Source organism: Aythya ferina (assembly GCF_964211825.1).
Source record: "Aythya ferina genome assembly, chromosome: 1".
Taxonomy (NCBI): Eukaryota; Metazoa; Chordata; class Aves; order Anseriformes; family Anatidae; genus Aythya; species Aythya ferina.
In genome coordinates this window covers 107618194-107643097 of record NC_140296.1, presented here as the reverse complement: position 1 = coordinate 107643097, position 24904 = coordinate 107618194, and the positions used below count along the sequence as shown (strand labels likewise).

The 24904-nt window shown below is 37.5% G+C and overlaps 1 protein-coding gene across 11 annotated transcripts in view; it reads left to right on the top strand.

The window, feature by feature from the left end:
* Positions 1 to 24904, top strand: part of LOC311420745 (uncharacterized protein) — a 154216-nt gene that overhangs the window by 112468 nt on the left and 16844 nt on the right. For 10 of the 11 annotated variants that reach the window (XR_014684527.1, XR_014684528.1, XR_014684529.1 and 7 more), the window contains 2 exons: positions 5127 to 5240; positions 24710 to 24889. Coding sequence is in view for 6 of the 11 variants with exons in the window: in XM_084491941.1 (XP_084348067.1) it covers positions 5127 to 5240; positions 24710 to 24795 (200 nt within the window). In the remaining 5 variants the exon portion in view is untranslated. Of the gene's footprint in view, positions 1 to 5126; positions 5241 to 24709; position 24904 lie in introns of all 11 variants that reach the window. The other variant, XM_084491939.1, reaches the window with a different exon arrangement.

Here is a 24904-nt window from a genome sequence, read left to right as displayed (position 1 = left end):
CTAAAACATAAAATAATTTTTGTTTATTATGTTTGTTACCAATATAAGAAATATAATAATTCTCCTTGCGTCCATATGCTGTTCACTGGCTGTTCATTCTTGAAAAGACATTAATTTTAATGATGGCTAAAATAATTTATATGCATAGACTAGTCTGCAAAATTATGTAGCTCTTTAAGAAGAAAAATATTTAAATATATATGTGTGTATTTGAGAAGAAAAATAGTTATATATGTGTGTATTTATTTTAGTTTGGAATATACTTGGTTTATTCAACTGGCTTAATCAGCATAGATGCTTAATTGAATGACCCTAATTTATTTGTAAGTACTATAAAATGAAGTTAGAGATAAGAACAACCAGTTTAATTGAAGAAAATAGTGACTTAAGCTTTTTACATTATGGACAGAATAAGAGCATCATTGCTCTTAAATGTATTAATGCAATTAGCTGAGTCTTAAAGAAAAGGGAGTTTATATATATTTCATCCTGAGCTGAAATAATAGGACACAGAAATTACTAGGAACAGCACATAAAATTCTAAAAATATGCTTTCAGTAAACAATTCTTTCTTCTTTTTAAGGGGGGGCGGGGAGGAGGAGGTACAACTTTAACTTCAATTTAAAAATTACTTGTCTAAAGTAGAGCAATAGCGACAATAAGCTATGAATGGAGATGTCCCAATTAAGAGGATTGGACTGTATTAATTTGATAAGCTATTAGCATTCCTGTGTGGTTTTATCCTTCAGGACAACTTTCTCCTTCCTGTGGGAAAATGATTTGATTTGATTTCTTCAGGCGAACTTTGGTTACATTTATCACACATGGTTTCAAGCTTCACATGCAGTTCTTGAATCTGATATAAAATAGTTTATGTAAATTTAAATTTGATCTTCTCAGAATTTTCTTAAGAGGTATTGTTTCCGTCTAGGATACAATCGAGTTCACTTTGTTTTACTGCATTCTCATGATCAGACATACATTCTCATGCATTTTGCTTATCCGATATATCGTGCTTTTATTTTTTTGTGGCTGTCTATAAGCCCAGGCATCCTGTAGTCTGTCTTTTCCTAAGTCTAGAGAGCAGTTAATCTGCTTCTGAAAAACTTAATGTCTCCTGTTTACCTGATGTCTGGTTTGCTGAGTCAGTCAGTCCTTGGAACAACCATAGCTGATATTCCAAAAAAACTATCAGGCTGGAGAAATTACTTTTCCCCTCATATGGGTATTTAACATACGAAAGTTGCTTGAGGCATATCCTGAAGCAGTTGCTCAAATGGAGCTGCTGTGTGTCAGCACTGTAATAGCATATTTTCTCTGCTCTCTCCCACACATTTTTTAGTGTACATGTAGTACAGGAATGTGACACTGACAAAAAATAAATTAATAAATTAAATGTCTGATTCATTTGTTCAAAAAATAATTAAATGCCATGCCTAAAGATACGAAGCCCATAGCAATCTCATATACAAATGAGAAAAAAACAAATTCCTACTTTCTGATTCAGTGACATAATGTTAACTTGATATTACTGGAGTTTATTCTATTTTAATTTGCTCCCTAATCTTCACCAGTCTGGAAATGTCAGTTTCTCTCTGGAATCTTGTACATTCTGCTTTTTTGTTCTTTATTTTTTTTTTAATATATATACTTAAGAAATAGCATAAAAAGAGAATTATGCAACAGTCAAATTCACAGGCAGTCCTTCCCTTTTTCAGCCTTTATGAACTTTTCTTGTGGATTGAAAATGATCTCTAGGGCATGTGTTACAATTACACTGTTCAAATTCAGATCATTCATTGGACTGTGCATCTTTCAGTTGTGTCTAGCCTTTCTGGGGTTTTTCTTTCAAGTCCCTTGTGTTTCTCTTTAAATGCGTTTACAAATACCTAGCGAACAAAAACGAAAGATGGGATTTGCAGTTTGCTTTCTGACATTTTTTCCCCTTTCCAATTTTTATTGCATTACCTTCAAATTGAATGCTTATGGAGACATCTTTCCAAGTAGCTGCTTTCAACTAATTTCAGAGTCAGGAGTTATATATTCATATATTTCTCTTCTGCCATTTGTCTCCTTCTCATTATTACTGCCCTCAGGAATAAATAAAAAAAAAATGTTTTAAATAGAATTCAAAACTCAAATGAAGGAGGAAAATGTGTGAATTTTTAATCTATAGAAATAGTCAATAACAGAAAATAACATGAAAATGCTTGCACCAACCAAGTTTTTATCTACCACAGGATGAGCTACTCTGAGGGTTATGTATCACTGATCTAGATTGTAAATAATGATGTGCAAATGAATCACTCTGAGCAAAACAGGAAAACAAAAAGATTTCGTCTGGCAGACATATTGCTTTTATTGTTGTTGGAAAGCTGAAACTGGTTACCCTCAATCTGAAGGGTATCGACTTTTTTCTGGTAATTTTCCAATTGCTTTTCATTGTTTTGTTTGGTGGTTTGTTTGTTTGATTGATTGATTTTTGATTATTTTTTTTTCTTTGCAATCTTGCTTGGTCTGTTTTGATTTTTGTTTGTTCTTTTTTTTCCCCTCCTTCTTCTGAAAACATTTCTGTGGAAGGTGTTCATCTCAGTAGCTTCAACTGCCTTGAATTACAGCAGCATCCAGATGTTTGAGAGACTTCTAGTTAAACTGGTATGACCAGGATGAAATTGATTCACTGGCTTGCTTTAGTTTGTTTTGACTACTGCTAAGATTTAAGTTTAAGATTTAACACATAAGAGTCTTCTATACAGAAAGGGCACATTGCTGAATTAAGTTCAACTTGGTGTCCACCAGGAGTCCCAGCTCCTTTTCTGTAAAGCTGCTTTCCAGATAGGCAGCCTCCAGTAAATATTGATGCTCACTTTGCTGCTGTGAAGCATCAACTTTTCTATATGCGTCTCAATATCTGTAGTCATTTTAATTAAAGAAAACAAAATGGATGTGAAATTTGACAAGCTTTTTGATTGCATAGTATGCCATCACTTCATGTGATAGTGTGTGTAGTGTAAAGAGAATAAATATTTATAAATTTCTGAAGGACAGCTGTCTATTAGCAATGTCAGAGTCCATTGACAAGCAGAGTAAATATGCATCTACAAAATGAGGAGGCTTTGCAACAATACTGTTTAGAAATACTTTATCTTTTAAAACATTGAGCTTAGTGTAATAATCTCTTCTCCATTCCCCTACCCCCCACAACCAAAAAAAAAAAAAAAAAGAAAAAGAAAAAAAATGTAAGTGCCTGTTTTATTTTTTGTGTATTTCTTCGAAATTTCTTCAAAATTAGGAGAAACGTGGTACTAGAGTCCTATTTAAGTTGCCTCATTCTTAATATTCCATGAGCCAGCAATGTGCCCTTGTGGCCATTGGTATCCTGGGGAGCGTTAGGTAGAGTGTTGCCAGCAGATCGAGAGACATCGTCCCCCCACTCTACTCAGCCCTAGTGAGGCCACATCTGGAGTAGTGTCCAGTTCTGGACTCCCCAGTACCAAAGAGACATAGAGATCATAGACAGAGTCTAGCAGAGGCATACTCTCTGCTGAAAGATGATTAGGGGACTAGAGCACCTCTCTTACGAGGAAAGGCTGAAAGAGCTGGGACTGTTCAGCCTGAAGAAGAGGAGGCTTGGGGGGAGATCTCATCAATGTGTGTAAATATCTTGAGAGGTTGCAAAGGAGGTGGAGCAAGGCTCTCTGCAGTGATGCCCAGTGACAAAACGAGACAGTGGGCACAAACCGGAACATGGGAGATGCCATCTCAGAGGGGATCTTACCAATGTATATAAATATCTTAAGGGAGGATGTCAAGACAATGGGGCCAGACTTACTTTGGTGGTGCCTAGCAACAGAACAAGAAGCAATGGGCACAAAGTGAGACAAAGGAAATTCAATCTGAATATGATGTAAAACTTCTTTACCGTGAAGGTAGCAGAGCACTAGAACACGTTGCTCAGAGAGGTTGTGGAATCTCCTTCTCTGGAGATATTCAGGACTCACCTAGACGTGATCCTGTGCAACGTGCGCTAGGTGGTCCTGCTTGGGCAAGAGGGTTGGACTGGATGATCTCCAGAGGTCCCTTCTGACCTCAACCATTCTGTGATTCAGAAAGCATGTCACGGGCAACAAAAATGGAGACTTAATGAACTTCATATTTATCTATTTAAAACAATTCAAATATTTACCACTTCTATTTGCATCCAGATTTGAAGCCTCAAGGTATGTTCAGACCATATTTAAGCAAAAATCTAAGCCACAGATTATTAGAGACTGGTAGAATACTCAAGGGAAGGATGACCACATACTTGATGCAGCATGCTGCACTCACCATCTCCAGTCAACAGCCATTGGAAATGGGACAGCAGGCAACACAGGCCCTTGAAATGACCCAATAAAGCAGCAGTTTGAAACTTAGCAAATAAATTAGTAAGTTGCACCTTTAAAGGCAGTATTTTCTGATTCATTCTCTTTCTTATTTTTTAACACCTTCTGAAGCAATTGAAGTAGGTCTAAAATAAAAATACTGAAATGGTACCAGGAAACAGAAAAACATGACTTGATAAATAGACTGAAAAAATATGCATCAAAAATGTGTAATAAAATGATAATACTCTACCAGATTCAGAAATGGCTCTCCTGGGTTATCCTTCCTGAAAACTATTCTACTTCTCACAAACTGTGGGAATTTTTATTTTTTTCTTGTGTGGTTTTATGTGTCAGAAATAATAGAAATGGATAAATATCCCAAAGGTAAATGAATGCATTTCAGAAGATATATAGTTTGCTTCCAGGGTAAAATTAGTTTATGGGTTGTATATATATAAAATTTTTCAGTGTAAGTTTTCTTTTAATGTGATTTCTTAGGTAGGTGCATTGGCTAATGTTACTATGTTTATTTGATGTAATTTACAGGGGAAGAAATCTTTTTGGACACTGAAATATTTAGTGTTGCGTACCTGTGCAGGAGCAGGACTCAAGTTAATTGGAAAAAAAAACAATTCTGCTACATGTAATTAAAACCTTTCTGATATTGCTGAAATACTTATTTAGAACCTTAACAGTTGAGCCATGGATAAAGTAAAACTCTTTTTTCTGAGAAGTGACAGGTGTTTAATTATGTTTCAGAGACTTTATGTTCAGGACTGCACAGTGCCCCAGTCTGTCATGGAAGGAGTGGTAATGGTTGTTATTTTACTATACAAAGGTTATGGGAGGCATCTGACCTTTTTGGTAGGAAAGGTAAGTTTTTTCTTTTATTATTAATTTGCTGTATTACTGGTACAATTAGCATTCATTAGGGAAAGACTGCTAGCCCATGGACCAGCGGCCACTTAGTACTGAGGTGTCCTTCTGCCTGCTAACCAAAACTCCAGCTTGCCAAATCTAAAGAGCACAATGATAGTAATTCAGCTCTCAATACTGCCCAAATGCTGTTATCAGTCACAACTGGTCTCTATGATGGGAAAGAGTACTTGTGACCATGTAAATTTTTTGCTAGCATGAAAGCAAAAGAAAAAAAAAATTAAGTGGGCCACATACATATGCCAATTCTGTTTCCTACTGAGTGGGAAAGATCCAGAGAACTGTAATGGGTGAGCTCACAGTATTCTGTCTTTTCCACTTTCAAAGGAAACTAAAATGGAAAACATTGATCTCATCACTGAATACATTACATGTAATATTGCCAGTTTGATGTATCTGTAGCCTTCATCTCAAATGTTTTAGGGGAGAGAGAAAGAGGCCAGCACAGTCAGAAATGAACTTAAACAGATAAATTGAGCACAACTGTGATGTACCGACAACTTTAAGTGGCTGATTACAGCTTGCTTGCCTAATAAGTGTAGCAGCTGTGCTGGATAGAAAGAGGCCATGATGATGTGATGCTACTATTAAAATGACAGTACATAAACTGGTTTCTCAGATGAATGCTATTCTCAGTTTCTACCTTACTCACTGACTGACTAAGAGTTTACAGCATTTGTGTTACAATAGTGTCCAAGCATGCAATTAAAAGGAGGGCATTTTATTCTTGGTTTTGACTACCCTTCAGTATTTTACAGCCTAAACAGAACCGCAAAAATAGGCTTGGGGTACAGAGGAGTGAGGTGACTTGTCCCCAAGGTCAAATATATAATAAGGAATTCAACTTTATAATAAGGAATTCAACTTAAATTTTTCATCCCTTTACTATAAATGCATCCAGCACTTGGCTTATCTCTAAAACCTGGGTAAATTAAAGGGCCATTGTCAAGTATGCTAGACTCCCATTTGAATTATTTTTCCTTATATCTATCTATAGTCTCAGTGTAATCCTTTATTAAAAATACTTCATTTTCCCCCAGATCATTATTTGAATCATTATCAGCACAGAAAGGCTCATGAGGATACTAACAATAACAAAGCTGAACATGTGGGTTGTGAAAGAAAACACTCTAGAGCTCAAACAGATTTTTCTTTCAAGCTTCTCAGGAGGCTTTAGAAACAATGGAAAAATATTATTAAAGTCTTACTTTCAGAGGTGTTGAACTGCCACATCTGTTGAAATTCAGTAGGAGTTACAGATGCCATAGGCCTGAGTACATCAAACCATTAATTTTAAATTTAGTTCTATCGTTATTTTCTTTAAAAACATGGCAATGAAGCCACTTATAGATCCCCCATAAAACTTATGTATACTGCAGCCACTAACTCAAAAGAACATCATAGGGGGCAGAGTTCAGAAGTGACATTAGATATGGCCAGGTTATCAAACTAAAGGGAAAGAAGACTCCTACACCCCTACAGTCATACAAAGGGTCAAATGCCGGGAGTTCCAGAAAGAAGCTTAAGGCATACAGCAGAATATATGAAGAATGACATTTAGAGGAACTTTATTATTTCACAACAGCAATTAAAATCTGGACTGCTGCCATGAACAACATGTGATGACACTGAAGCAGGAGTAGAAATAGTTCAGATAATGATAAGACAAGTGGGAGTGGTCTTAAACTAAAAGAGGGGAGGTTTAGATCAGATGTTATGAGGAAATTCTTCAATCAGAGAGTGGTGAGGCACTGGAACAGATCATCCAGAGAAGCTGTGAGGTGTTCCCTGGAGGTGTTCAGGTCCAGGCTGGATGGAGCCCTGATCTAGTGGGTGGCATCTCTGCCCATGGCAGGGGGGTTGGAACTAGATGATCTTGAAGGTCCCCTCCAACCCGAGTCTTTTTATGATTTTATGAAATCATGCCTGGCGTGTTACAGGTAGAACTGATTTGGATCCAGAGTAGATGTTGTCCAAAAAATCCTTGAAACCTGTACTTTTGGGATCTCTTCACCTTTTAGCAGAAGCAAACAATGGATAGTACTTCAAAATCTCTCTGCTGAAAGGAGGTGGTGACTCTCCAATTGTAGCATTTCCAAACTGGTTTGCCTTGAGTAGTTACTAATTGGTATTTGCATGGTGTTTTTTTTTTTTTTTTTTTTTGTTGTTGTTGTTGTTGTTTTTGTTTTTTTTTTTTTGATTTTGCAGTATGCAGATGTCAGCGTATTAAGCATTAAGGGATTTGATTTGGAGAATTTTGAAAAATGGGATTTTTTGTCACCTCTCTCTCACCCTTTCTAGCAGAGATATTTGTGAGCACGCTCTGCAGCTCAGTGATGGGAAAGTACATTCCTATTGTGAACTATCAATTTTCCGTTCCCCCACAGCCTTGTGCCAGTTTTATAACCAGCAGCAAGCTATTAAATAGCTGGGTCATTAACTAACAGGCAGAACAAGTTATATGTAGCTGTATATGCACAAATGTCTTCTGTTTTACTTCAGGTCTGCAACTAATCGGTGATTATATCCTCTTCAGGAGCTCGATCACAGTTCCCACCATCACTTCTGTAATCTTTGAGTTTTTGCTACCAGTAGGTCTCACAGGGCAATGGAAATGGAGCAGTTTCTTGTGTCTGGAAGCATTCTTGATTTTTTTCCCTACAAGAGACTAAATATTTTTCAGTTTAATGGAAAGAATAGCTAGCTGGAGTCCCTGAAAGAAGAGTAACTTGGAGACAGGAGGCCCAAGGAATCTGGTTGTAAAGAGGACCTAACAGAAAGGCTGTGCTTCGCATGCTAGGGTTCTGAAAAACTCAATTCTGTACCCCTCACCCATCCGTTCTCCACTGTTCAAGCTTAATTATTCTTTCTGGATGTCTGGGGGGGACGAAAAAAAGTTGTTAAACATCATTGAAAGTAGAACAGAATGTTTCTTGCTTTTGAGTGCAGAATTATCATCAGCAAAAGACTCTTGTCACAGAATCAGGGTTAAGACCTTAGAAAGCCAGTCAGTAGCAGAGTTAAAAAATTACTGCTTAAGGCAGGTACTCTTCTTTAAGAAAGCACTCTAATCTACAAGTGCCTCTCCAGGTAGAGAAGGCTTAGCCATTATCTCCAATTAATGTTCACTTGTGGGGTGAGCGTTAGTTGTTCATTTTTTGACATAGAAAATAATTTGATTTGTATTTATATTTTTTTTTGTCAAACATGTCGCCAAAAATCTTGGCATTTAGCATTGAGAACTGGATTGTGAAAGTTAAGGATTTCCATTCTGTACATCTTCGAGTAACAAATTCTTATTACAAAAACTCTTTGAAAAGTCTCATAGGGGAAAGTTGCCATGGAGACCAAAAAAAAAAAAGTTCATTTTTATTCATGAGTAATTGTAAAGGAGGGATAGGCCTAATTAAAGCTGTTTCAGCCCTATTTATCCACAAATATCTATATAAAAAGATCTTGCCTCAAGTGAAGTCCATTTCTCAAAAGCATGCTGGTTTTCCCATGCACTCCAGAGAAGTATTCTGTAGTTTTCCACGGCAGTAGCGAATACTAAGTATTCTAAATTAATGAGTTTATCCTTGCTGCATATTTGAGGGGAGGAGGGGAAATTACTGTTGCCCCTGTAACTTGTGGCCTTCAGGCTGGCAGTGTTGCTGAAAATACTATAGAGAATATGTACCACACAGGAGATTCCAAAATAGTTCATATAAATTAAAAGAATGAGACAAAACTAATCCTGCTTCCTTTTGTTTGTCAAGTGTACATAAATACCAACCTAGGTTTGATGTGACCTGTGTTTCAAATTACTGAAATAATTGACGCTTCAGTTTTCTGGATTTACCTACAGCTTGCTTAAAGCTCTGCTGTTTCTACCTCTGTAAGCAGATGTTAGTTCCAGGCTTTTTCTTTATCCAGTCTGTTTCTAACCTCTAATCTCATTGCCCACTTCAATCCAGTGTCACAGTATAAATATGTCAGTTCATTTTACATTGAATAAATAATCTGAGTAAATGTTATCCCTGTGTTTTAGGTACTATATTGTACTATTAGACATATCAAAGATATGTGTTATCATGCTGCTGCCTGATATTTGCATTTGTTTTTTTCCCTTAGCTTCCTATTTTATTGTCATGTGGGCAGTGGCATTATGTATCTGACCTTATTCTACTATGTTGATATGTATTCAGCTATGTTTTATTTTTCAAATAATCCTACAGCTCAGCTACAGCTGAGTCTGAGTAATGGTACAGTCTAGTTCTCATACTCTCCTCTCCCATTATTTTGTCAAAATGTGCTTCTGTTTTTCATTTACGGATTAGTTTCTTCTGCGTATGTTGTGGTTCACAGTGGGGCTCCAGTGGGTTATGAGTCTGGTTTAAGACATGAAATTATATTGGAGTTTAATGGATTGCATTAAATTATTATTGCTATCCAGATAATACAGCAATTTTTCCTGCAGTGTCACTTGATACTTACTCAGCTTGTTTCCTACTGCCTGTTCTCTCCTGGATTTTCAGAATTAGATGGCATAAGTTAACCCATAATTTAATTTAAAGATGAAACCAAAATTCTTTGGGCTTTCCTTCCGATTGCATACCTCACTGAGAAAGGAATAGTAAGTGGAGCAGCCAGGCCAATAGGTTCCTTGCTGTTGAGAGCTTTTGAGTGTGGCCAGCAAAAGTGAATGTGGCAACCAGACATTCAGTACCCGCCAGAATTTGATCCAAAGTACATCAAATTTGGTTTCCAGAATTAGATGTCAAAATTCTGACTTATGTTTTTTTGAATTAATTATTTGAAAAAAAATAAAAAAAATAGCTTCCTGCTAGTGAGAGAAATAGGCAAAATAAGAAATAACTCGTGTTCCTTGTAGCATCTCCTGTTTTGAAATCAAGAAGTTAAAATCAGAGGAGGAGGAACATCTAAACCTAAATATGGATTCATATTATTCCTATTGTGAGGTCTCTCTTTTCTCCTTTGATAACCCGGTTTAGAAACTTCAGTTTCTAATGTCTGAGATAGCCTGGGGCTAAGATTTAGTTTCACATTTTGTTGAGCTGACTTTCAGACTGACCTATGCTTTGGTGTCTTAATAGATCTCATATCCCATGTACAAGTTCCTTTATATGGAGAATGTACTAATGTACTTTATTTTATAAGATTATTTTAAGCACAGTCACGTAGATGAGTCTAAATTGGTGTGATAACTTTCAAGAAATGGTCTGGTGGCTGCCTGTCATGTTGGTGCAGGGAAACCAACAGCTTGGGATCTTAATGGGTGATCAGACCATTGATTGCAACTAGACAGAGTCCAATGTCTCTGTACAGTTTCTAATATATAAAGCATATATTGATTTTGCTTAGATTTTGCTTAGTTCTTTGGATAACACTACTTTGAAAACTAAAAAATGTTTAAATGTTTTGTGGTTTGTGGTTTTTTTTTTTTTTTATTTGGTTGGTTGTTTTTTGGCAAAGTAAACATTTCCGAATCAATGATATAAGAAAGTTGACTTATGAAATACCTTGTTAGGGGATCTTACTGTTATGCACATAGAACTTACTCATAGGAAAACAAATATTTGTTCTATACCAGAATTTTGTGTCAACTGAGACTTTAAATTTTGATAAGTAAAGATGAAGTAAACCATGCTGTCCTTGGTTAAAGATATATCTCTGAAAATTTGGATTAACACTAGATTGGACTTTATGGGGTAACCATGCAGGTGGTAAAATCTGTTCATATATAAGTGACAAGCAATTTGAAAAAAAAAAAAGGATAGTAATATTGGATCTTGAGTTATTTTCCCCTGTATGTTGGAAAGTACTCACTTGTTCTAGTTCTAGTTCTATTAGTATTTTGTCCTGTGAAATTTCATTTAAAATAAGGAAAAGCAGAACAAATTTACTGGGGCTTCTGTTTCTTTACTCGAAACATAGCTTCACCATGCAAACAAAGAAATTGGAGTGCAGTTAGCTGAAAATACGGTATTTTGTAAACATACCTTCTAAGACTGCATGGCCTTTGTCATGTAGTGTATGGATTGCAATGATTACATTTTTACATTTAAGTAAGCATATTTTAGTAGTTTTCTGTTTCTGAATTCTATTGAATTGCTATGATAGCTGGCAAAAAATGCAACATGCATATTGACTTTTTATTCAGGAATTATTGTTATTATAATGGTTGCCATGTAGAAGAATGTAGTTAATCCATAGGTGAATAATTGAGGAGGAGGGCGGAAAAGACTCTTCATGAATCTGTGTGGGTTTTGAAGCACCACTAACGTAACACCCTCTAATTTTTGAAGTATCTTCTACATAATTGTACTCTAATCATGTTTTATTGTAGTTAGGGTGCTTACACATTTCTTTTTGCTCTCCTATTGTTTTGCAGGCTGTATAAGCAATATATACATATTACTGCTTTTATCTAGAGTTTAACAACTGTAACATATCAAATGCCAGCAAGTAATTCTTGATTTTAACCTGAGTAGGTACATCCATTTTTTTTTTCTTTATTCCAAGGAAATAAAAGTGGATGCAATAACTAACAATAGAAAAACAAAATGCTAATCAATGTGTAGTCAAGATGTAAAAACACAGGGGTTTGCATTTCCAAAATAACATCTATGGTGTCAGTGAGACTTTTTGAAAAGTATTGTTTTATCTGAGGATTAGTAACAATGTTCTCCTTATTCCTTTCTTATCTACTGGAAAACTCGGGGAATCTGACTGCGGTGCGCTTTGTACCAAATCCACAGGAAGGAAAAATAGAGAAAATCAGTTTCCAACATTTTTTTTAATTGCTATTGATGAGGAACCATTATCTGAGCCTTAGGATGAGCTCCCTATTTATGGTCCAAGGTTAAATGGGAATCATCCAAGTGCATAACTATAAGTTTCAAAGGAAAAACAGTACCTTTTTGTCTATGCCAGGTGAAGCTGCAGTTAATTCAAGGTTCAAAGCCTGGGTATTGCTTCTCAAGGGGTAAAAGGGAGTGTACCCTGACAGTTCTTAGATACTAGTGAACACCAGAAAATGTGTATGTGGAGATCTTGATTCCTTTGGGAATTAGCAACCAGAGCAAAAAAAAAACCTCTCCTATTAATCAGATGAAGACTATTTTGTTCATTTAATCCAAATATTTATTAGAGTTAGGAAAAATGAATATGCATGTTAAGCAATATATTTATCAGCTAGTGTAAACTGACAAATTGAAGTGAACTGTGCTACACTGGTGAAATCCAGTGTTGATTTAGTACTTTATTTTGCCTTATATTCTATGAAATATCCATTGAAAAAAAAAATACACAGGTTCTTAAGCAAATAATTACAGTAATTTATTACCATATAGAAAGTCAGTTTCCTTCCATTTCATTCTCCTCTCCAGTTCTTTTCCAGGTGCTAATGTTATCTCCTAACTATTGCCTTCAGAGTTTGTCTAGTTCATCAAGAAACAGTACAATATTTCCATACTGTTCATGATCTGTTATTTTAAGGGAAAGAAATGGAGAAAGTAAGAAAGAATGTGTACTGCAAGCACTTCTCAGCAATAGTGAAAGCAGTGGTATGTTGCCAACACCGTATTAGCCACAAATACAAAACATACCACTATGTGGGCTGCTGTGAAGAAAGTTAACTCCATCCCAGCAGGGCACAGTACACTCCTACATTTAGGTTTTCTTTGCTTAATGACATTGGTTCTTCTCCATTTTCAGTAGGTTTGTGTGCTTCAGCTGAAAATTTCCATAGTGCAACATCTCTTAGGGCTCACAGGGCTTAGGGCTTCACTTTTCTCAAGTGAGAAGATCTGTAGGCTTTTTCTTTCTTTTGTAGCATTACAAATCGTTCCTAGATTATTTTTTGTCCTATGAATTTTCTGCTGATTTCTCTCTTGCCTTGGACACTTGATTGGAAAGTGGTTTACACTTACATCAGGTATGTATATTCTAAAATGAGGAGGTTGTTATCACTACTTCAGCATGACCCATATCTTGTCTGCTACCCATGAGCAAACTAGTTAGCCTAATGGTTATATGTGTTGCAGTCACTGAGTGATTTGCATTTGGATGTCAGTTCCATAATTTGCACAGGACAACTGTGGCCCTGGAACACAAGGATCAGTTTGTGACTTCAAAACCTTCTGCCCATGTGCTGTGCACTGAATTAAATCATGATGTACTGTGACAGTTGATCAACTAGCTTAAGTGTAGCTATGCCAGAGAAATAATTGAACCCTTGCTTAATTCAAATTCTTCACTAGAATTAAAAAGGCAGTAAGAAAAGTCAGTTAAGTTACAATAATGAGCAAAACACCACTTAAGCAACAACAATAATAACCAAAATGTATGCATCCCACACATCACGTTAATTATCTATAGCCCCTGCCACAGCTACAGCTCAGAAGTCATGCTGTTAGTTGCATGGTGCACCTACCTGAGAGATGACTGAGCAGCACTCAGATCTGTGGTATGGATGGTGCCATGCTGACCGCAGTCCAGATCAGGGTAAAGTGTGTAACTTACCTCATCCTAAAGTCTGGCAATAAGGACAAGGCGTTAGTGCTTTCTCCTAGGAGACTACTTTCTGCACAGCAATTGAACCTACTGGCAGCTGTTCTTCTGTGATCTTCTGAGGATCTTTCTATTGAAAGGTAAATTCTCTTTTTCATGCTGGTTTTATGTTTCCAGTCCCCTGGTTTGAGCAAAACATGGCTTTCAGTGATTTAATCCAACCATTAGCTCTTTCATTTACTGTTGCTTTGGGGTACTGATCTTCAGAGTTGTTTACGTTTTCATCTTTCTTTTGGGTCAGTAGCATTGCTAATCTCCAGTCAATTCCTTTCCTTCTACTAATCATGCTCAGATCAGTCTTCATTCCCATTTTTTTATAGTCAGCAGCCACCATGTTTACTACATACATGTCTGTCAATACATGTCTGTCAAACTCATGGCAGCAACAGAGGGCCATGCAGGCTCCTCCTGGCACAACCTACTTATTGAAGATGAGCCTTACAGTCCAAAATTCTCTTTGTTAATTTTATTATCACATATTACTTAAGGTTCTGTGCCTTGTCTTTGTAATAAATTCCCAGTTTTGCACACATTTCTTTCATTTCTGAGAGCAAAGATAAGAAAATATGTAAATGGAGTGGTATCTTCATTCCTTGGTAGCTCTTTCTGCCACTATAGACCCTTCCCTCTCAGGAAATGCAACAGACCTAGAATATCCTTTTAAGGAGTTGTCTTTCCACTATGAGGATTTTTTTTGTTGTTTATTTGTTTGTTTATCTGTTTTCCCAGAAGCTTTCAGGACTGCATTGATTGGGCTTGTGGAATCAGACTGTATTCTCAAGTATCCGTGAGGGTTCTGGTTATGATCCTGAGTTCCTTATCTGATCCTCAAAATACCAGCCTTGCAGCATGAAATGCCAACATTTCTTTGAATCGTATTTTACCATTATTATTTCCTTCAACTCACAGAGCAGTGTGGGGAAGACTTCATGGTAGCATGCTAGTCCTGAATAATACCTTTTGCATTCAACATTTAGTGGAATTGATTCATCAAAAGTAAGAGCGCGGTTGCATCAGCCACCTGAACCCATACACTCTTCTGTTTCTGAAATACTTTTTTATTTATATATTTTTCCCAATTCTATGTTGAGCTCACGGGCAGAGCAGCTTGAAATTATTATTTTTTTTTGTAGTAGTAGCTAACTGTCTCTGCCTTCTATCAAATGAAAACTAGCTTCACAAGTCAAATTTGTTAACCACCATCACCCTGAAAACATTCAAAATAAGACAGACTATTTGCTAGGGGTCCTAGGTAGGTGAAGGAGAGAATGTTTCTATTCTCTCAATTTCTACACTTGAAAATTTTGTATAGAACTGAAAAGAGATGAAGGATGGTATTTTCAAGTGTGCTTTTAACAAACTAGGATTTTTTTTTTCCAAAAGTAACAGAAGTTTCTAACATGACCTTGCTGAAAACCACTAAAGCTTAACTGACTTTGTTAATCAGGTCTGGGCTACGAGTTGGACACAAATCATTAAAGACATGTAGTTGCCTCATTCTCGTTGCTTTCATTGCAATCTGGGCTTCTAAACATCCTATGATGTGTGAGGCATTCCTGAAACCACAACAAATACAGAGTTTCTTTTGTAAATTACTCTTAAAGTTTGGTTTGTTCAGCCCCGAGCAGAGCAGGCTGAGGGGAGGCCTCATGGCGGCCTGCAGCTCCCTCACGAGGGGAGCAGAGGGGCAGGCGCTGAGCTCTGCTCTCTGAGGACAGTGACAGGACCCAAGGGAACAGCATGGAGCTGGGACAGGGGAGGGTCAGGCTGGGGGTTAGGGAAAGGTTCTGCACCCAGAGGGTGGTCAGGCATTGGGACAGGCTCCCCAGGGCAGTGGTCACAGCACTGAGCCTGACAGAATTCAAGAAGGGTTTGGACAACATTCTCAGACGTATGGTTTGATTTTTGGGTAGTCCTGTGTAGAGCCAGGAGTTGGACTTGATCCTCATGGGTCCCCTCCAGCTTGGTATATTCTGTGATTGCATGTAATTAATGTGGAATAACAGACTTCTTTCGTATTACAGTTTTCACAATTCCATCATGAAATCCTAAAAGACTACAAATTTTATCATGCTCTTTAGACACGTAGAGACGTTCTTGTGCTCCATAGGGTGATGTGAAAGGAGTTTCCCATTAACTAATATTTTTAAATGACTTCCTTCATCAGACTGAAGGTTTTGGAAGAGCTAATAAGTACCTGCATTACAGAACTATTTTTTTTTTTTTCATTTTTAAATGTAGCAAAAGGGAGAAATGTGGTGTGTTAATTTAACTCAAAAACGCATGCAGAAAGGGAGAAAACAGCCTTGAAAACTGTCATTTTGTTCATCCACTTTCTGCAGGTTGTTTTTTCAAGGTGCAGTTTATTTGGGAAAAGAAAAAAATACTGTCAAAGGAGAAAAGATAAACCAGCATAAAGAAATTTACAGCTTTAACAATGTCAGGTTTCTTGTATGATGGTAATCTATTTGAATGGTCCAAAGCCACTAACAACAGTGAAAGAGTCCCTGATTTCTAGTTTCTTTCCTTAAGGGGAAAAAATGAGCTTGCTGTAACTGTAGCATCTGTCTAATATTTCAGAACTTTGCTTGCATTATGCTTACAGTATCGCTTGAAATACCTTTAAATAGAAACCAGAAGATTTATGAAAAATGTTGAGAACACAGGTTCTAGTAGGAGTGTACTGAGGAGACTGTCATTTCTTTTTTTGCTAACAAGAAATGGTTTTCAGGCTGTCACGTGAGAAAGCATAAGGAGAAAAGTAATGCTTTACATTCTGTACTTTTTAGAATGTTACTCTCCTTGTAAGTATAAAATTAAGAAAAAAAGCTAAAATACATTTTAAAAATAGGTCTATTAGCTAAAGAAGAGTAGGACAACTTATTCTGTGAGCATAAATCAAGTAGATAATATGAAAAGATTTGTCAATACATTGGCATAAAAATAGCCCCCTATAACTCTCTTGTAACTAAAAGAAAGTAGTTCAGTTTCCTTACACAGTAAGGAAGAAGGAAAGAAAGAACTTCAGTTTCCTTATGAGGAGAGGAGTGGACAGGACAGTAGAAGAGGAAGTACTTCAGTTTTTGTGTACTATTTTGGCTAGAGTATTTAAAAAATGTAGTAGAGTAATAAAAAAATATATATATCAAGAAAAGGTATGTTCTCAGTTGAGGGTAAAATGAGGGAGGTACTGAATAATGCATGGAGCTGAAGCCTCTATATCTTGGCCATACCTTCCAATATAAGTGCATGTTTTGACAGAAAGACTACATTTTTTATAATATCTTTTGCTTTTCTTGATAGAATACAAAAATTGTAAAAACTTTTTTTCTTAACTTGAGGGTATCTTTTTAGGTTTCATTTCTAGATTATTTTTTTAAGTAAATTTCTGTATTTTTTTTGAACGATGTCAGAACCAGATGTAGACAACTCAAATTTGACTTTATTTGCCATATTAACTTTAGTATTTTCAAGAAATGTTTTATTTTCATGAGATTAATATATCTCTAGCCACGCTGGATGTAGGTTGTGCGATGAAGCATAGGAGAGCTGTTGGAAACAAACAAGGTCCTGCACTTGGGGCACAACATCCCCAAGCAGAGATACAAGATGGGAGATGAGTGGTTGGAAAGCTGCCTGGCAGAGAAGGACCTGGGAGTACTGGTTGACAGTCAGCTGAATGTTGGCCAAGAAGGCCAACAGCATCCTGGCTTGTATCAGAAGCAATGTGGCCAGCAGGGCTAGGGAAGTGATTATCCCCCTGTACTTGGCTCTGGTGAGGCCGCACCTCGAGTAGTGTGTTCAGTTTTGGGCTCCTCGCTACAAGAAGGACATGGAGGTGCTCGAGCGAGTCCAGAGAAGGACAACGAAGCTGGTGAGGGGTCTGGAGAACAAGTCTTATGAGGAGCAGCTGAGGGAGCTGGGCTTGTGCAGCCTGGAGAAGAGGAGGCTCAGGGGCGACCGTATCACACTCTACAGATCCCTTAAAGGAGGCTGTAGTGAAGTGGGGGTTGGTCTGTTCTCCCATGTGCCTGATGACAGGATGAAGGGGGAATGAGCCAAAGCTGCACCAGGGGAGGTTTAGGTTGGATATTAGGAAGAACTTCTTTACTGAAAGGGTTGTTAGGCATTGGAATGGGATGCCCAGGGAAATGGTGGAGTCACCATCCCTGGAGGTCTTTAAAAGATGTAGAGCTTTAAAAGATATAGAGCTTAGTGCTATGGTTTAGTGGAGGACTTGTTAGTGTTAGGTTAGAGGTTGGACTTGGTGATCTTGGAGGTTTCTTCCAACCTAGATAATTCTGTGACTTCTTTTCAGCTGCAAGGTTTTCCGTTTCTGGTTAAGGGTTCTCTCTCAAAAGTGCCAGGCTGGATCCCAGATGCCCCATTCACTGCTTGGGACTATGCTCCATCCAGTCACCTTCCAAGAAAGCTGGGTGCTTATCAAGAACAACTTTTTAAAAGCCAACAAGCAGGCAATCCCTTTGTGCCACAAGCTAAGTAAACAGGGCAAAATGCTGGCCTGGTTAAACAGGGAATTCCGCCTGGAGCCAGGGCAGGGAAAAGAAAATGGATGACCTCTGGAAGCAAGGTCTGGCTTCACAGGGAGACTACAGAGCTACAGTTCACATCTGCAGGGAGAAAACAAGAAAAGCCGAAGCTTAGCTTGAGTTGACTCTGGCCGATGTAATGTCAGACAATAAAAAAGGTTTTTTCAACATGTCAACAGCAGGAGGAGGTCAAAGGAAAGTACTGGAATGGTACTTGAAGCAGGTGGCCACCTAGCAGGTGAGGATGAGGAAAAGGCAGAGGCCTTTTTTTTTGGGCTCTATTTCATAGTAATGACAGGTCTGATGTAGACCTCAAAGCTGGAGGACTGTGACTGGAGGAGCAGTGACTTTCCATCTGTGGTCACTAAAATTGTAAGGGATCAGTTGTATCAGCTCAGTGTTTGTAAATCCATGGGGTCCTGATAGGATTCACCCCACAGTGATGGAGTTAATGGGTGTTACAGCGGGACCTCTCTATAATTTACTGAAGGTCACAGGAGCCTGTGGAGGTTACTGGAAGCTAGCCAATGTTAAACCCATCTACAAAAAGAATGTAAGAGAAGACCCAAGGAACTACAGGCCTATTAGTCTAACCTCAGTACCTGGAAAAGTTATGGAGAAGATTGCGCTGGGGGATATTGAAAGGCAGTTTAAAAAAAATATAGAAATAAAAGCAAAGCCATGATTAGGTATAGTGAATATGAGTTCATCAAGAAAAAGTTCTGCCTTAGTAATTTGATCTCCTTCTATGATAAGGTCACCTGATTGGTGAAGGGAAGGCAGCAGATGTAACCTTTCTAGTTTTAATAAGGCCTTTCATACTGTCCCTCACAGCATCCTTCTGGAAAAATTGTCCAACTGTGAGATAAATGGGTTCATGCTACGCTGGGTGATAAACTGGCTCAACAGTAGGGCTCATAGGGTTGTAGTGATTGAGGTTGGCAGCTGGTCACTGATGGTGTTCTCAATTCTATGACCAGTCCTGTTCAACATTTTTATCAATGGTCTGGATACAAGAGTGGCATGAATCCTTGGCAAGTTGCTGATGATACTAAATTGGAGGGAGTCAACATTAGCTCCCACTAATAGATACATTGGAGCATTGGACAGTCGTCAATAGGATGAAGTTCAACAAAGGAGACTGCTGGGATTCACACCTGGGATGGAGTAATGCTGGACACAGGTACAGACTGGGAGAGGAGAGACTGGAGTGCAGCTCAGCAGGAAGGGATCTGGGGGTGCTGGTAGACAGGAGGCTCAACATGAGCCAATAGGGTGCTCTGGCCAAGGGGGCAAACCAAATTTTGGGGTGCATTAAAAGCAATGCAGCCAGTTGGGCCAGGGGAGGTTCAGACTGGGCACTGGGAAAAAGTCGTTTCTTGTGAGGGTGGTTGAACTCTAGAGCAGGCTTCCTAGTGAGGTGGTCAGTGCCCCACACCTTGCAGTATTCAAAATGCATTTGGGTAATGCCCTCAGTGATGTGCTTTGACTTCTGATTAGTACTGAAGTGGTCAGGTGGATGGACTAGATGATCTCTGAAGGTCCCTTCCAACTGAACTTTCTGTTCTGTTCCATTCAGCTCCTATTCTTGGTAACACCCAGCAGGGTTTATATCCTACACTGATTTCCAAATCACATGACAAGGTTTTTATCAACCGTTTAACATCTCATACACCCTGAACTTGACAAAGCAGATTACCAAATGTGGAAAACCAGATTGATTAAAAAAATAAGTTTCTCAAACAAACAATTGCATTTGATTTGTGATTTTCTTAGCTTTGTGATAAAATACTACTGCATGTCTGTTCAAAAACATATACTTGTAAGCGAGATGGAGGAAAAAAAAAAAACGATTAACTTGCCTTATTTCATTGACTTTGCTCACATATGCTTATGCTGTACTGACTAAGTTTGACAGTTCAGTGGAAAAAGTGGAGTCAGTTTAGCTTCACATGAAGTGTACAGTACAGAAGAAGGAAAAGGTAGAGGGTTTATACTAATTTGCCTAAGAGAAAAAATCATATTTTTTTTTTAAGTGAGCACCCTGAGGACTAGAAAACATAGCGATTAGATGTCCCACTCTTTTTTTTTTTAATTTTATCATTTCTTGGATGTTAAATGAATTGCTTTTTGCCTAAAGTGTCCTGATACATTGTAATTTATCATCACCTGAGGTAGAGCAGAAGTCTTTTAAATATGTAAGCTGATAGTACTGTGCTACACAGAATTTCTTAATAGCTCTTGGTCTATTTACAAAACAGTTCACAGAATTTTTGAGTTTAAAACATTCCCTTAACAAATTCTTCTTTTTATACCCAGATTCTCATTAACTTTTATCATTCTGTGCACTATCACTTCTTTTAGCAAGATGGTTCTATCATCATTTTTACTTATTTAAAAAGATTTCACAGCATCCCTCTCTGTTCTGGTTTGTTGCACTTTATTCATTGTGATCTCCAATTTGATTGTTGTAGAAGGGTCTTCTCTAGACATGTGGGTAAATTTCAAAAAACCCCAAATATATTTTCAGTAGGAGGAAGCACCATGAATACAGGTATCCCGTCAAGTTATCTGTTAATGGAGGTTTCAAATTAAAAAATAAAAATAAAAATAAATCTGAATGATTACTTGGACTCAAGTCAGGACAGAATCATCTTTCCTAAGCCTCATTACTACCTTTAGTTCTGTTCCAGCAACAGAAGCAGAAACTCACTGAGAGATTCCTCAAAAGCTTTCAACGAGTTTTTTGGGGACAGAAGGGTGGTTGTTTTTTTTTTTGTCTTTTTTTTTAATATGCTACTGGAAAAATAGCCATTTTGTACAGTAAAGTCTGTGTCAACAGTAAAATAATACATGGGTTTGAGGTGTACAGCTATTGGATTAGAGCACTGGGCTCCAAACTTTATCACACCCCTATCAGTGAAAATATGTTGAGCACAAACTCCAAACTTATGCATATTTATTTATATTACTACAGGAGTGCATGTTTATGACATATATTCTATACGTTATAAAATCTACTCTTATATAGAAATTGAGAAGAGATAAAGATGAAATAGAAATATTTTAAAATAGAAATTATATTAATTTACATTACAAAAAATCCTTTTACTTCTCACAAAGAAATTTTGAGTATAATCATAGAATCATAATGGTTGGAAAAGACCTCCAAGATCATCTGGTCTAACCATCCCCCTACCACCAATACCACCCACTAAACCATTTCTCTAAGTGCCACATAACAATTTTAGAGAAATGTGATTGAAGACACTTGATTTACTTTTGAAAATCTCAGTTTAAACGTGATACAGTGATTTGAAAGTCTGGTTCTATGTTCTGTGTATTTTGATACTTGGTTTTAATGGCCATCGTGGCTGAAAATGGTACCTCACAAAGATGTACAGATGCAAATGCAAGAAGTGCACCATTTGCTGTGTTTACTAAATCATGATTTTCATTTTTTCAATCCTTCATCAATTTTCCTTCCCATTCTTTTTTTTTTTTTTTTTTTTTTTTAAGAGTAAAGATATCAAAGTTTGTGTTTTGTTTTGTTTTGTTTTCTAGCTGACACACACCATTTTCGGCAACTACATCACATAGTGACAGAAACATTTCCAAATGTCCATTTTAAAAATGCTGCCAGCATAGAGTTGATTTCCTTGGAAAAGCAGTTACTTTCTCACTCATTGTTAAGAAGATATCACATTTACCTTCAAGGGACACATTAAGTCTGTTTATATTTTTGAAAATATCTGCTACTTAGCTAGCATACTACTGATAGCCACTTGTCATCAGAGAAGAGGTCAGCAGACTTGGAATGCTTGTATTTTTTTTTTTTTTTTAAAGAAAAATGTGTAAAGTCATCTTTAATTTTGACAACATTTTTAAACATTTTGCATGAGATAGTCAGCAAACCATTGTGTAGCACAAAAGATTTTCATGGTCACTCCCCATCTCATTAAGAAGTACTGTAAAGATTTAAAGGCTTTCTTGTGGTGAAATTAACTACAGCGATGACATCCTATAGAACTTTTTGCACTCCTGATCCCATTTCTTTGCTGCAACTATGAATGATGCAGTGAACGCATTTCACGTTCAGTGTAGGCTCTGTAACCTTACCCCAGAATCCCTTTTTTATTCCAGTCAAAGCAGCTGCTCCACTTGCAGAGAGTTTCCATAAAACATTGTTTTTATTAAAGAAGTCATTTAGCATTGAGAATATATCTTCTCCAGTACGTCTTTCCTTCAGTGGCTCACACAGCACTAGTTCTTCATGTACTTCAATATCGAAACAGAATCTCGCAAATACCATAAGCTGAGACACCGAAGAAAGATCTGTACTTTCAGCCAACTATGCCACAAACCTCCCACATTGCGTAAGGTGTTCTAATACTTGTTTCTTCAAACCTTCTGCAAGGCATTGTAGGCATCTTCCAGCAGTATTTGTTGACAAAGGAATACATTCCACTTTGTTGCCATATTATTTTCTGTGTATTATTCCACATACTGTGGCAGAAAGAACAAACATTTCCCAGCGTTATGTGGATTTTGTCTTTTGCTAGTAAACTCAAAAGAGGCTTCTAGACATTTATTATTAAGCTTAATTTTGTTCTTATTTCTCTAGATTAAATAAAAGCTCTAAAATTTTTCCTCTGCACCCTAGTAGTTCATGTTTGTGAGCCTGTGGGGTATGCAACCCCCTTTTTGGAGACCATTGTCCTATAGTATGGATGTATTTTATTTTAATTATCTTTTTTTCCTAGTGCAAGTTCCAAATTGGAAAGTATATTGGATCCTGTAGTGACAAAAAGGGTGAAGTGTTTTCTGTATTGTCAAGCCCAAATGTTCAAAAGGCACATCAAGTGCCAGAATAGCAGATATAAAAATAACAGCAAACAGCCTCCCAATATTTTTTTCTTTTGTCTCTGCTTTTAAGCTTTAAGACTGACCTCGAGTCATATGTTTCCAGGCTTTGTCCTGTAACTATAAGGATTAGAAACATACTATAAAAAATAAGGGAGCAGAAGTGTTCATAAAAGACCTGTCATTGGGAGCTGAGGCTTTTAAGAAAATCTACAGATACCACAAGGCTCATGATAAAATCCTGGTAGTTGACAAGACAGCGTTTTATTTCTTTACATGTGAGAGCACTAAGAGTCTTTTCCTCACGTGGCATCTGAAAAGATCCCTAATGTATCGTGTCTAATGTAGTTATTTTTGTTCTGAACTCACTGTGAGTTGTGGTTTTGGCAGACCCTGTACCTGTGCAGAATCCCACCAGTGGTTTTACACTGAAAGAGCAGATATGAGCATGGCACTCTGCCTGAAACATCCACCTGCCTTCTGCACTGATAGCCTGTAGACAGCCTGCAGGCAGTGTGCATGTGGTTTGTCTGGGAGTGCCTCATGGTATGTTAAGCTGCCTCGTGGCACAGAGGTCTGTAAGGGTGCACAGGACACCACATGCTCTGTAAAGCGCTCTCCAGCTTTACCTCAGTGCCTGAGGTTGCATTTACAGGCACAGCCTCTTAAGGACAGCAGGTCTGGTTTTAAAAGCAGCTTCAGAAGACTGCATGCACTCTATGTGAGTACCGAAAGATGCTTACAGGAGGTCAGTGCAGAATTTCAAACCTAAAATTAATTCAAAGGTGATTGTAAAAAGCACTGTCAGATTAAGGTTACCAAATAAAAAGTTCACTGACAACTGCAAAAATTGTTCAGTGTGTCCACTGAATCCGATATTTAGCTCTTTTACTACCTTACTTTTTATCTAAGAGTTTTAAAAATGTTAGAGTGCAAATACCTTTATAATCTTGTTTACATAGTCATAAGATTTGGGTTTGAATGTCTTAAAATAATTGGCATATATCTGCATTTTTTTGATAGAAAAAAAGTTGAATTACGTATTGGCAGTTATCAAGTTACTTATGTGGTAGTTTTGGAAAATGCAATACTTTGCCTGCAGACCAGTGTGATCTAGAGCTTTGGTAAAACAAAGATGGAACTTACTGGAGCACGTCCAGCTCAGGGCCACCAGGATGATTAGGACACTGGTGTATCTTCTTTATGCTCCAGAGAGACCGAGAGCTGAGACTATTCAGGCTGGAGGAGAAGAGATCTTTTCAATGTGTATAAATAACTGATTGGAGGGAAAGAAGGTGAGGGAGCAGACTGTTCTGGTTTGTGCGCAATGACAGGACTTACTAAAACATACAAAATCCCATCTGAACAAAAGAAAACACTTGGTGTTTTGTTTTGTTTTTTCTTTTCCTTTTTGAACAGGTTGCCCAGAGAGGTTGTGGCATTTCCATCCTTGGAGGCATTCAGAACCCAACTGGATGCTGTCCTGGACAACCTGGTCTAGCTGACTTGGACTAGATGATTTCAGGAGTTCTCTTCCAAGTTCAACCATTCTGTGATTAAATCCTCCTTGTCCCAGTTGAAATTTTACAAGCCTACCAGGTATTGAATGTTATG